The sequence below is a fragment of the Antrostomus carolinensis genome, unplaced genomic scaffold (assembly GCF_000700745.2).
Source record: "Antrostomus carolinensis isolate BGI_N321 unplaced genomic scaffold, ASM70074v2 scaffold24738, whole genome shotgun sequence".
NCBI classification, from domain to species: Eukaryota; Metazoa; Chordata; class Aves; order Caprimulgiformes; family Caprimulgidae; genus Antrostomus; species Antrostomus carolinensis.
In genome coordinates, this window is record NW_010332661.1 from 2,176 (window position 1) to 16,636 (window position 14,461).

At 39.1% G+C, this 14,461-nt stretch overlaps 1 protein-coding gene across 1 annotated transcript; it reads left to right on the forward strand.

Moving 5' to 3' along the window:
• Positions 1–361: 361 nt before the first annotated feature.
• LOC104529315 (BCAR3 adaptor protein, NSP family member) lies at positions 362–13,856 on the forward strand (the record flags this gene model as incomplete). Its single annotated transcript, XM_010173593.2, has 5 exons — positions 362–456; positions 8,495–8,623; positions 9,763–10,205; positions 11,261–11,361; positions 13,216–13,856. Coding segments are annotated over exons 1-5 (1,398 nt in total), but the record flags the coding sequence as incomplete, so codon positions are not given.
• Positions 13,857–14,461: the final 605 nt, after the last annotated feature.

A 14,461-nucleotide genomic window follows, 5' to 3' on the forward strand; every position in this document is an offset into this window, starting at 1 on the left:
GGCACAGGGAGACGGTCAGGTATTGTATCTCATCATGAGGAGAAGTTGCCTTGAACTGGTGGCTTAAATACACCTCTGAGCCAGGGGATACCAAGATAGAGGAGCTAGGATTTCACTGGTGAGTGGAACAGATCACATGATGAGGATTCTGGCACTCTCTCTATGGCATACTGGAAGCAAGCATGCCAGCGGCCACTGGATTGATAGTATCAGCTTCAGCTGTGGAAAGTGTCCCGGACTGGTACGCAAGTAGGGGGGTGTAGCAGCTCTGGCAGGCAGTGGTGATACTAAAGAGCTTCCTAAACCTCTGAAAATTACTCTTAGTGACTGCTTATCTTCAGTCCTGAGGACCCACAAGCAGCAGAACTGAAAATGCCAAAGGATTATAATGTTTTTCAAATGCTGATTGCAGCCCTTTGCTGTTTTTATCATCGTAAGTCTATTATCAGAGTCAAGGTAGGTGCCCTTTTTCAATAAGAAGTGTTTGTTTTTATGTGATGGTTGGGTACAGTGTGTTTCTGTTCTAAAGAACATCTTTAGAATTCACCATTGTCTCAGGGAGAAGCTTAAACAACTTCCAGTTTTATGAGCATGAAGCTGATTTTCTTTATGTTTAGACACTAAGTTAAAAACACACTGGTTTGGGACTTGCTGAAAAGAATTTTAGCAAAGTTTCAAGGTTTCAGAATCAGACCACTTGATTCCCTGACTTTTTCACCTGCCTACTGAAAACATAGCCAATTTTGCTCAGGAGCTCTGTTTTTTTTTAAGCACTTTGGAGAATTTTGGACTTGTCCTTATATTTTAGAACTTTGAAAATTACAAAATGCACAAAATCATACGCTCATAGAATGGTTTGGGTTGGAAGGAACCTTTAAAGATCTAGTCCAACCCTCCTGCCATGGTCAGGGACATCTTTCACTTAGTGAAACATGCATTATATGCACTATATGGAAAGAAAAAGACTTTATAAATGTTTCAAGCCACACTTATGGAAGTGTCTAAGTGACTTGGGAATTGACTTGTAATCAGTTGGTGTGTCTAACTGCTTTTGAGGATCTGTGAACTACACCTAAGCTTTTAAATATTTTTATTTAAGATTTATGCTTGAATTGTTCTTTGAATAACAGTGTCAGCTCTGTAAATCACTGTGTATAGATTTTCTGGAGCACTTGTAATGAGGAAGGATGTGAAGGTTGCTGTCTTCTGGCCTCTTGGCTTTCAGACTTTGATGGAGGCACTTAAAAGTTGAGAATGGCAGCCTCCCTTCTCTCTGTTCCAGTAATTTAGCCTTTTAACTGTCCATTTCTGAAAGGGGGATGTGGGGCTCAGCCTTTTGGACAGACTGAAAAAGTGACTCTGATCAGACTCTCTTCTCTTTCTCACTGGGACAAATGTCAGAAATTATTATCAGAAAAGAGAGCTAAAGATGGTTTCCAGTTACTGTAATTAATTTTTGTTGTCATTCCAATTTTAAGCATAAAGCTTAACTCTTCTGTTCTTTAAAAATTACTTTGGGTTTTATTGTTGGCTGTCAGAACAGTTATAAAACCGTTGTTCTTGACCATGCATGCCCTCTGTTTAACATGGCATGAATTTCTAATACCTAAAATAACGGTGGTGTTGTCATGGCAACTTTCCATTTGTTCTAATCCATATAGTCTCTAGAGAAACAGAAACATTAGTAGTGTTTGCTCTGTGGAGGGTAAAAAATAAAACCTTTTATGTAGAAATAAATTACAGCTGGGCTCTTTCAAAAATAAGGTTCTATTTAAAGAGATTTGCAGCATTTAAAATAGATTTGAATGCACGTGTTCCAGCATGCAGATTTAGCATTAGTTGCATCTGATGAACTGCTATTTTAAGAAGTTCTGATGGTAGGAAACCGGGGTGCGATTGTTGAAGAGAAAGTGGCTGTAGGTGGTGGTCAAATCAAGTGAGGTCTGCACCTTGAGGCCAAATGATGTAGTTCCATGAAATGCCAGAGTGCCTAGATGGTGTGAACAACTGAGCCTAAGTTGTCTTCTTACTTAATTTGTGATACCACTTCAAGCAAAATCAGTTTGTGTAATTAGATGAGATTAAGTCTTAGTTTTAGTAGTAATTAATTAATTAATTACTATTTAATCTTTAATTGTAATGAAATACCAAATTGATCCATAAATAAGCATGCTGAAGTCCACAACTACCTCTGAGAGATTCAGATTTTTTGCTGCGCTGAGATAAATTCCTTTTAATTGTGTTGTCTGATGTAATTGAAAACAGTATGTGGCCAAGCTCAGAGATGCCTCGTTATGTCCCATCAAAGCACAGGAAACAGCACAGCACTTGAGCACTCACGTTTTGCTATAATTCATTTTAGTGTTTGAAATTAGGATCTCGATAGCAGATGTTTGGTTTGTTTTCCCATACATTAATAGAAAATAGAATAATCAGTGCAGAAGATCTGAACTTGGATTGACTCATTCTTCAGTCATGTTGTATCAGTACCTTTTACAATCCCAGTTGGTTTTAATAGCTGTTTACAGTTAAGGTCAGCTTCTACATTTGGGGAAGACAAAGGGAAACTTCAAGACAAGGGGTTCCTATTTGCAGTTAAAAAAAGGAGAGTGAAGAGAGAATTCTAAATTGTCACTTACGCCACTTCCAAGTCAAAATACTGTTCCTTAATTTTTGCATTTTTTGAAAGTTAAGAATTAAGTTAAGACTAAATCAGTGATAGATGGTAACTCAAAAATGAAGAGGTCTAAATTAATAAAATTATCTTTGCTACAAGGCAGTTTTTTTAGTTCTAGTTAGTATTTTTGTCATGATCAGAGGGAAGGACCTTGAAGTTCAAATATTTTCATTCTTAATTCTCTGCTATGATTCAGCCTCAGCTGAAGCTGCACAAAAGGGGAAAGCCACTCAGTTTAGTCAGGACTGCCAAGTTTTAAAACTTGCAGCACGTTGATCTAGCTCATTACTGGGTAATGTACTAATGCTATGAATGTGCCATGCGTAAGAAGCCTTTTATAAGCAGCTACTTATTCTAAGTGCCATCTCTTATCTTGGATGAGTTGCAAACCCTTTTTATAGACAGTAGATCTTAATTAATATTTCTTCAGTATGTGATGATCTAAATCTGTGTCACTGGCATCCTCGGGCTTTGTGTATCCAGTTTCAGCATGTATGTGGAGGCAGTTAGATTTGATAACATGAGCTTACGAGTCATCACCACCCGGCATTATAGATCTGCCTTTTTGATGTTAGATTTGTTGTTGTTGCAGTGGGCCAGATCAGAAAAGACTCACTTACCAAAATTATGTGAAATTTTGGTCAGCTCCCTGAACTTTGATTCCCCCTGTCTTGCTGCTTAGTTTGAGTTTTGATGAGTCTTATACTATATAACTTTTTTTAATTTCCCATGGTAATTTTACACTTTTTATCAAACTGTCACTGCAGTATGCCCTCTATCATAAATGTATATAGCACAGGGTGTAAGTGATTCCTGTTGGAATGGCAACATTCTCCAGTAGGTATTTATGCATTTACCTTCTTGGTAATACCTTTCATTTAGATATTTCTCAGATAAAACAAAAAAACTACTCAACTTCTGAAAGGCTAATTTAAATATCAGCTGGTAGAGCTGTGCAAAGCATCAGGAAATAATGGAGATTGGATGGGAATGTGGCCACCTTTAGTCATGTACCTGTATCAGTCCTTGGCTATGCTTTAAGTAAATAATACTTTGCCAGAAGGATACAAAGAGAGGTGATACGAAATTTCCCATTATCAGAACTGAAGGAGATGATCTAGCTCGACAGATTTTGGACAACTTCCAAGCTATGTCTAAAAAGTAAAAGTCTTTCCCTCATCATTGAAGTTGCTTAAAACAACAAAAAACCCTAACTTGACCACTTTAGAGAGGAATTCATTATTAACAACTGAGGTAAGCCACGGAAGCTAGAACACATAAGGTGCAACTTTGGATATATATGCAGAAACCTGTGAGTTTCTCTCTCGGCCATTTAGATACACATGTGCTTCACTGGAGTTGTTGCAGGTATGAACTGGAGAAAGAATCCACTGCCAGTAGGCAACAGAAATAACTGTGGGACTTCTGTTTTATTTACCACTGCACTCATACAGTAGATTATTCAGCACAATTAAAAATTATTCTAATATAACATGATAAATTCAGCTAGGATTGTTGACATGAGCTTGATATAGCGAGTTTCCTTTGGAGGGTGCCAAACACTCAAGTGAAAGTAACCTTTTGGATGCACAAACAAGAGATTGTTGTGAGAAATTCCCATTAAAATGCATTCATAAGTTTCACAGGTACACCATATTGTGGTAGTTCAAGCCCTCTTTACATTTACAAAATGTAAAATAGTACATCAAGGGTAACTTGTTACATCTGTAAGCACAGTCTTTTTTTAGTTTAATGGCCCTGAAGTAGAAATCCTTTGTGAAACATATAAACTTGTGTGGCATTTATTAAAAACACTAAAATAACTGTACTGACTGGAGTTCTCCCCCTCCTTCTAAACTCTTGGCTCTCTAGGTTTTCCATTGAGTATGTAAGCAGGATTGAGGGCTTTTGCTGGAGGTTGATAATATTGTATTACTAAATAGTTTTGTATTTTTCTTTTAAAGACCTGTTCACAAAAACTCAGCATGGCAGGAATATTTAAAAATAGCACCAGGACTGGAAACAAAGTGACTAAAATGTGAATAAACAGTTCTAGAAAGCACATACTTAGAGTACTCCAAGTTCTTTGTAGGTCAGGAGAAGCATCTGTGTTTGAAAAGAGTTGTGTTGACTTGATTTGTTTTTATATTCCCAGGATCTCTGACAGGGTTGTTCCTAATTGGAAATCTTAAAGAATTTAAACTGGAACCTTCCCTGTGTTGCTTCAACTGTGTTTTGCTGCAGATTATACTGAAGTCTTTAATTTTGTCCTAGATTGATTGATTGATTGATTGATTTTTACCATCCACTTCACTGTCTAACTGTACATGTAAATTCAGGTTTCTTTCTGTCATTGAGTAGAAGCCAACGAAGTGTCTTAGACAAAGACATAAACTGAAGACATACTACTAAATGAAGGTTTGTCACTATGAAGTTAGTGCAAATATACAGCATACCATTCCTGTCCATTAACTTTTGGGTGCTATTGGGAAATGAGCCTGAAGTGTCTGTATCATGTTGTGTGGAAGAGGTCACCTTTTATTTTAAAAGAAAGTCCATTGACATAGCTAACTGCGCTGTTCTAAGCTTACACTCTTCCTTATTTACAGACTAACATGCTTGTGTAGGCTGTGCCTGGAATGATTTTTGAGCCCTTACTTGCATGATGGGGAGTTCAGTGTATGCAGATTCTTGCAGGACCAGAGGCCTTGGGTATAGCATTTAGACTAGAAAGGCATAAGCTGGTATGAATACAGACAGTTCATCGGTCACACTTCTCCTTTAATGGATGTAGGTTGTATAAGAAATCAGTCTCAGACAACAAAAAACTGTCCAGGAAGACATGCCATTACTAAACTTGCTTGCCGAGGCAGTTTCCCCTCTGTGTATTTTGGGATTTGTGCTAGCCACAGAGTTCTTCCACTAAGTTCAGAGTTGCATAGGGGTTATTGAAGCATGTTTGCTTCGTCTCAGGAGATGTCTGACCTCTGGCAATCAGAGTATGCTCAGTGTGGTAGACCATGGTGGAGAGGATTTTTAACAAATCCATAACCATAAATCTTACCAATTTAGTTGATTTGGATTTCTTAAATGTTTTTCTCGTTGTGTTGCTAGATGTAATTCAAGTGCAATATATGACTTACTACGTTCATTTAAGTAGTGAAAAATCCATTTAACCACCATAAGAAATTCTGGGTTTCTCTGCTGTATTTGTAATTCATGCATATCTGTAACCTCATCAGCCTGTTATTTTAAGATAATTTGTATCAGAACAATGGATGAAATTAGTCTGTACACAAAGACGGACTATAGCTCTTTTTGTTGGCTAAGAATCCCTCTCCTAAGCAAATTCAGTTACTGCATTTGTGTTCTATAGTCTATTCCATTTACAGTAGCTTTATCTACCACTGAGATACAGTGAGATGTTTTTGGAATGATGGTAACAATTTGTATAGTAGAAGTTTTTAAGATCTCGATTCAGCGGAAAATGTCTTTCAAAAACTTAAACACAGTTCATATAAAAGTAGCAGTTCCTTTCAGAAAGTCAGCAAAATACACAGCTATGAATGTAAAAGGTTTGTATACACTACAGCTGAATGCTGTTGTTTAGATTGGAAGGGACGCTTCAAAAGTTGTCTAGCTGTTTCCTTGTGTAGTCAGAGGAAATGTGCTCTTGAAAAGTCTCCTCTTAATTTGTGTGCTCTTCACTCTACCTTCAGCTTATGCAAATGCTGTAATAACTTGCTATCATTCTGTAAGATGTGGGAGTGAAATGGTTAACTGTTAATTCTGGAATCAATGCCAGTCAGCTTTAAATGGATACCTAGCCATTTGAGTTGGGAAATAAAGGTAGCAGGCATGTGCCACTAGTCCTTTGGCTATGTTAAGTCTGATAGGTCACAGAAGTTTGGAGTGGAGGAGGGATTTTTGTCATTACTTGTCTCTGTTTTGATACTTCGATATGCCTTTGGACTTGAGTCCTCACCAAGCCTCTTCTGTGACACTTTCTACACTCAGTAACTTAATCCCTTTACGTTGTACGTGATTTTATGAAAGAGCCCTTGCAGTTAAGATACTTTTTTGAGGCATGGTTTATTCCTGCACAGATTTTTCTTCTCATAAAGCTTGGGAGGAGTTGGTGAAAGACATTGTGACTGTACAAAAGCAAAAAGGATTTACTCCTTTTTGAAAATGATTGTCCATTTTGAACCACATTTGTATGGATAAATAAAATATCTGTTGCCTTCCTGTATAAGCTACTACACTCATTTGTGTTTGTCTAAGAGAAGCCTTAGTTTTCTCTGAGAAAACCAGAGACGAGAGGAGAATTTATCTCAGGACTTCTCTGGGCTCCCAACATATTTAAATAGTCTTGGCAGCAGGATGCCTCTTCTGGCATTATTCCACCAAAAACCTGCTGTCTAGTAATCTGTTGTAATTTAGTCTGCTTCAAATTGCAGGGAGGATTGTTGAAAGAAGTGCTAAATGTATGCCACCTGCTCCCACCGTTAGGTGCTGTGAGCATTCAATATGAAGAAGAAAATGCTATAGAGAGCAGTGTTCACAGAAAGAGTAGGATTGGTGGGTGAGCATTCACAGTTCTTTTTTAAATAATGCATGTGTTGCATATTTACATCAGTGTGTCAGTGAAGGGAACCTGTGAGCCTTGGCTCATATCCAGAGCTAAGAAAAAAAATCCATAATGCACTGGGGAAAAATCGCATTTTAATCTGCTCCCCAGCTGGAGGCCCCTCTCTTCCCCCTGCCACCCCTCCTTTTTTTTTTTTTTTTTAAAAAAAAAAGTACCTTCTTTTAAGAGAGGGTATACTCTAATTCTTTGATTAGTATAGAACATGTTCCCTGCAATGAACCTGTTTCACTTGGGCATCTTAGGCTTTTGAACTCTTCAGCAGCAGTAAAGATGGGCTGGAGTCCCTAACTCTTGGAGAACATAAGGAAGTCCAAAGAACTTCCCTCCACTGATTGCTTATGAAGCAGTACATGACAACTCTCTAGAGAAGGTACTGTGCTTTACTTTGTTAGCAACACTGCATCCACAAGAAGGACTAATGAGCCAGAGTGGTCCAGTATGGAAGCTGTACTCCAAGAAGAGATGAAAATTGGAATTTTCCAGAAAATCTTACAGGAGTTGTATGCTGGTGATGGAGATGTTGCCAAGCAGATGTAATGCTTTTTGTGCTAAGGGGCAGCAAGAGCTTTTTTCCCTTACGAAGGGAGTGTCCTGGACATGCGTGTTTAATGGCTCAATAGTAGTAAGCCTTCTAAGGTTGAAAATTTACTTTGGCAAACTTTTTGGTTTTGGTTTTGGTTTTTTTAGTGCCACAGAAATACTGAACAACTACATATGTCCAGGTTAGCCTGTTGTTGCTTTTGGAACGTTCTTAATTGAATGGGTCTAAAGAGGGTGAGGGGGAAAGAATCTGAATTTAAACGGAAGTTTAAACAGGAGGAAGAATATTGGAGCAGGGCATTTGGGTCCAGCTCAATTTTTGGGGTATAGTTAGAATTCTTATTGGGAAGAGGAAGTAAGAAGAGTGACTTTGTAGGTGTGTCATTATTAGCTTGGTGTGCAAACAGAACACTGTGCTCTGTTCTGTGCAGGGTATAACGATCACATTTTATCTCACTGAACGCTGGATTTTGCAAATACAATCTGGAGAGTGAAGCCAAACCAGCCTGCTGAAGGCAGCACCCGCATTCCAGTGGCTAGTGCAGATCATGTGATGGAAGTTATAACCCAGGTAAATGTTAATCACTAAACTTGGCACAGTTGAAGCTTTTAATCTTTTATTGCAGTTTTCTAGGGAGAGGCAAGTTATGGACAACAGCCCAGAAAAACTGAAGAAGGAGTTAGAGGAAGAACTGCAGCTAAGCAGTGAAGACTTGCGTAGCCATGCCTGGTACCACGGACGTATTCCTCGGCAGGCAAGTAGTCTTTGCATTGACAGATGTGCTTTGAGCTTTGAGAGACAAGCAGAACTGCACTAAAGTAGTGTACGCGTCTCCGATATCTGCGTTAATTCAGTAGAAACATAATGCTTATTCATGTGAAAGCTATGGTGTTTATCACAGCTTGGCATAAAATGAGGCTGAGGAAGGATTCAGGGCAGACACTCGTGGAGAATACAGATATATCGGGATTTGTGCGCACTCAATAAAGGTGGAAATGGAATTTAAGCTTTATAGGAGAATACTATCCCCACATATTGTTCAGACACGCTGACGTTAATTTGGTTCAGTACTCGTAAGCAAAGTTAAAATGTTGTTGTTTATTTTCTTGCTCTCACTTGGAGTTTAGAGGAGGGAAAAAAAATAACCACAGAAAGCTCTCTGCAGTAAGTTAATGTTGATCCTTACAATCCTAGTTAAAAATATGTTAAAGCTGTCGTTGGGCTGGAGTTTAGGTTCCCAGAGCACCTGGAGCTCCCCCTGCGGGCCTCCCTCCTGTGTCTACCGGGCTCCCACCAGAGCTGCCAGCTGCCCTTCACCTAAATAAGCAGCAAGCACAGCAGCCTCATACACTGTGCTTAAGATTAACTGATAGATGCATAGTTTATCACATGAAAGGACTAACTGAAAACAGGAAAAACAGGATTTTTCTGACTCTTCTGAGTACTGTGCAGTATTCACAAAGAATAAAACAGGAAAGCTTCTGTCACTTAAGGGAAATCTCTGGGGTCCTCTAGTAATGGCTTCTAAACTTCAGTGTGACTGTCTGTTTAGCTACTTTAAAATCCTGAATCATTGTTTTCCCTTCATGCCTTATTTTCTATTAACAAACTAGAGTAAATATCTATGCAAAAGTGGGTCATGTTTCTGGCTGCTGGGCATTTTCCAAGAAGCCCCTCCAGATCTCTGCTGTGGGTTGAGCTCTTAATTTTAGAATTGGAGACATCATTCTTCTACCACACTTCATGCTTTGCTTTGTATTTCTGGCTTTGTCTGTCTTTCCAGAGCAGCCAAATGAAGTCCTATGTTTAAGAATATTTTGTTGTGATGTGCTGTTTGATTACTTGTTTTCTGATTCTGAAAGTATTTTTTTGTATAATTCTTTTTCCTCAAAGGTGGCAGAAGGCCTAGTTCAGAGAGATGGAGATTTTCTGATTAGGGATTCTCTTTCCAGTCCTGGGAACTTTGTTCTTACTTGTCAGTGGAAAAATACCTCTCAGCATTTTAAAATCAACAGAACAGTTCTAAGACTCAATGAAGCCTACTGCCGTGTTCAGTATCAGTTTGAACTTGAAAGTTTCGACAGCATCCCCGGCTTAGTTAGATGCTATGTTGGGAATCGCACACCAATATCAAAGCAGAGCGGAGCAATTATTTTCCAGCCGATCAACAGGACTGTGCCTCTCAGGTGTCTAGAAGAAAAGTATGGTATAACTCCTGTCCGACAAAAAGAGCCAAGTATCCCTGAAGGAAAAACAGAAACTGCAAAAAGGCTGAGTCTTGGTGTATCCAGCATGCAGTCCCCAGAGCAGAGCATACCCAGAGGAAATCTTTTGAGGTACTTACATTTTGCTGTCCTTATGGAGGGAAATGAGGTAACTCTATCAGCTCCCACTGTAAGTGACGTGGATTTTCACCCTGATTTTAGATGGAAGGCTAGGCATGAGGGTTTGCTGATTTTTAGCAGAGGATTTTTTAGGACCTAATTTTTAAAGCTTCCTGATGTTGTTAAGAAGATGCTTAACTGCTTTGTGGTTACAGGGCTTGATCTGTAGAAAATTTAAGCTACACTGAGGAGGTAAAATAAGTGGGGATGGATGAAGCCATGATGTAAGAGGCAAGGCTGCACACAGTCTTCACTCATCATGTGACCTAGAGCATGTGCCAGGTTTATGGGGAGGGTTTTACTCCTGATACTTGTATTACAATAGTGACAAAATAGTGCTTCCTGAATGCCATTTGATTAGGCTAGCAAAAGAAATAATTCTAGCAGATAGGTAAATGAGAGCAATAATTGGATTCTGAAAATATCTTTGGAAAAACAGGATGTGTGTCTGCAGTTCCAAAGGAACTAGTTGCTTGAAGATGGTGATGGCTTTGGCTCTGGTTCACCATTTTCAAGTTGATGGATATTGGGGAGAGGGAAAGAATAATTCATTTGAGATCCACAGAGCTACAGCAAATGTAGACTCCAGAAGCACAACAGCAGTGCAACTTCTTCTTCAGTGACTTGGCAAATCCTGCCTACTATAAAACGAAAGATTAAAATAAAATCTTGCTGCTGCTCCAGGGAAGTCTTTCTTTCCATATTTGACTTCTGAAATAAAAATACTAAATGTGGGATAATGGATCCTAATTTCAGTGTCCAAATCAAATGTTCCATGAAAAAGTCTCAACATTCAAAGAAATACCCTCACAAATGCTGCAAGGTCACATGTATTATAGCCCATGTCACTGCTACAACAGCATTGAAGTACCTTTTATTCTTAAAAGCTACCCCAGTGGAAAGCTAATGATCCTTGCCCTGGTTATGTTATATTCTGGCTATTAGTTCTGTATGTTAAGAGCGTTGGATGTATTGATATGTTTTGTTTGCATTTTTATTTACACTAGAAACAAAGAAAAAAGTGGTAGCCAGCCAGCTAGTTTGGATCATCTTCTGGAGAAAAGATTCCCTCTAAAGGCTCACCAGTCAGAGAGCTATCTGCTAATAGGTATGTTTTGTAATTGAATGTTTCACACTTAGAATCTGTGTGTGCCCAAGTGGTCTGATACACTTCACACCCTTGCATGTTCTGAGTACTGTACATACAGTTATATTTAGTGACCAATGTAAGCCGTGATTTCATACTGCTTGCTCTTTAAGTCATTGGAACTGGTTTTTTATTTACAATGCACCGGCTAGTTGAGTACCTTAGCACACAATTCAGTAGGCTTTCACACCAAAAAAGTGACAGCTAAAGTTGGAATTAATATCCTTTTTGACGGTATTACCTTTCTTCACTTGTGCTTTACCAGAACTTATTTGTTTCACTCATGTCATTCTGACAGAAGTCTATTAAGTAGAAGTGGTGTTTCATGGAAATCCCGGTAACTGCTTTTTCTCAGGGTATAAAGTATGCAGGTGTGGTAGTGTTCTTCACCAGGAGAAAAGCACTACCATGGCTTTTGTACTCAGTTCTGTCCTGTCTCTCTGCATCTCTCTCTTCCTCACATCCCTTTTGCTTTTCATTCCTTTCAAAACCTTTGCTGCTGTCTGGCTCCTTTGCCACTGTCATTGTCTTCCTCCAGTGATACAAGGTGTACACCAGCATTTGGTCAGTTGTTGATCGTGGCTTTTTCTTTCTCAGATTCTTCACAGATTTAAGCAATTGTTTCCAAGCTAACATACTGTCTAAAGAAGCTTGCAACGATGCATCTGTTCCCATGTGGACAAATTCTAGTGTTTGACTTCCAAGGCTGCTAGTAATTTTGAATATGGCAGCTGCTAAAGTTTATAGTGCCTATTGTGGAAAGAATTCTCAAGACAGAGATAATAATATTAAGTATTTCTGCAATGAGACACTATTTTGATAGAAAGGGTGTGCTCCTGTGTGTAACAGTGGGATGGACAGACTTTCATAAAACAAATTCTGTCCATTTGTAATTTAATTTATTATCTTATGCCAATCCATGGCTGCAAAAACCTTTTGTTTTGGTGCTATAGCGGTTAACCTGAAGAGTGCTGCTGTGCATTTTGTCATGGGTTCCTCCAAGCAGGTTCTGGAGTCATATGTCATACTGCTTACAAGTGGTGACAAGCTGTGATTTGCAGATTTTGTTGTCTGCATAAATTGAGAGCCAGCTGGAAACAAGTAGTAAAGCCTGCATGATGCAACTGGCCGCCTTGCTGGAGCTACCAGCAAATGCACTGAGAACTGCACATTGGGAATGTCTGATACAGGATTCAGTCCTGTATCGGGTGCCGAGGTTTGCATATGCAGTGAGTACAGGATGAGACATAAATACACAGAAGTATATGGATGGTTTTGCCAGCTCTTCAAACCAGCTACCGTTTAGCAAAAAGATTAGTATCCCTGAAATTCATTCCTTCCATACCTCACTGCAGGTTCAGGCTTGACTTTGGGAAGCTCTTCTTTGATCTCAAACTTGTCGTTCTCAGAAATGACTCATCTTTTATGTGGTGTGGCTGGAGGTTGCTGTTTTTGTAGCCTAGATCAGGTTACAAAGAAACTTCCTATTCCAGGCTATGGAAACTGTCCAGCTCTGACAGTATAGCCTATGTATGCAGCAGGGACTGGAATTACTGTCAGCATTACCACAGAATAATATTACAGTGCAGCTGTTCTGTGTATTTGGGATTTTGGGAGGATCAGCAAGTGAATGAATTTTGCTGGCTAGCTCATTCCTCAAAATATAATTTCAGATACATTTTTGTTAGCGAATAATTGGCATGATCTGACAATATTTTCCTCAGGAAATAGCATTAAGAGATGAAGCCTGTGAAAGGTGTAGGCATCAGGAATTGAATATGTTTGGGTCTTCTAAATTACTGTTTTCCCCTGCAGGTTCAAGACATCCATCTCGATTACCTGAAGCAGATGGAGACTCCTGTCCAAGCTCTCCTGCATTTAGAACAGGCAGTGAACCTTCTCTAAGCCCCACAGTTGTTCAGAAAGTCACCTCTGAGTCACAAATAGGAGAAGCTCTTAGAGGATCAGACAGTCAGCTCTGTCCGAAGCCTCCACCTAAACCCACTAAAGTACCCCTGATGAAGCCCCTGGATGCTCCTTTGGCTTCCCATGGTTCAGAAGGACACTATTGTGAACTAGGCCCTGCCAGAGATCCTGCAGCAACAAAACAACATTTATGTCAGAAAAACAGCTATGTGGAACATCTGACACGAAAGGAGAGGGGAACACACTCATTCAGGAACTCTGAAACAAACTATTTGATCCTGGAAGATGACCCTACAATGAACTCTGCAGATCCTTTAGAAGCTTCATCTGAGATGGCTGAAGAAGAGAGCATCTTTTCTGCACCTGTTTTTGAGACAGTGTCTACTTTTAAACCTAATGATTTTGAATCCAAACTACTTCCTCCTGAAAACAAGCCATTGGAAACATCAATGTTAAGAAGAGTTAAAGAGCTTTTCACCAACAACAATCCAAAGATTATTGCACAGCATATTCTTAGAATGGACTGCAAGGTAAAAAAAAAATCTTACATTTTATTTTATATTGTGCAAGTTCAGACATTTTAAAGAACTGATTTCAAAAGATAAATGGGTAGATTTGCAGCTACTCTAATAAATGTATTGACTTGCTTGCAGGAATTTTTAGGGTGGTTTTTTTTTTTCCATTTGAAGAACAAGAATGTTAATAAACCCTTTGGACTAAAGGTCTTCCACCATCCTTGACTTTAGACTCAAATTCTCAGTGTTCTATACATCTTTTTATTCTCTGTGAGTTGCTGTATATCTGTGAATCAGCCTCTCTTCTGTAGCAGAGGAAGAGCTCTCTATGCTGTAAACCATTGTGGAAAGAACTCATGACAGGAAATAGCTAGTTAGCTTGCAAGGGCAAACAGTGGACAGACATTAGCTGGTTGCCATATTGCTGTCTGTAATAGAAGATGTTCAGTGGAACTTCTGAAACTAGCTGCTCTTCTAATCTTTGTCTGAATCTCTGCCTTACAGCTGGATACGTGGGCTGGGAAAATAGCTCTCAGGACTTCTGCATTTCTCTCCTATGAGAGAACTGTATTGCTAGTGGAATTGTTTAGAAAAGACGTAAAAACACAAATAACTATTTT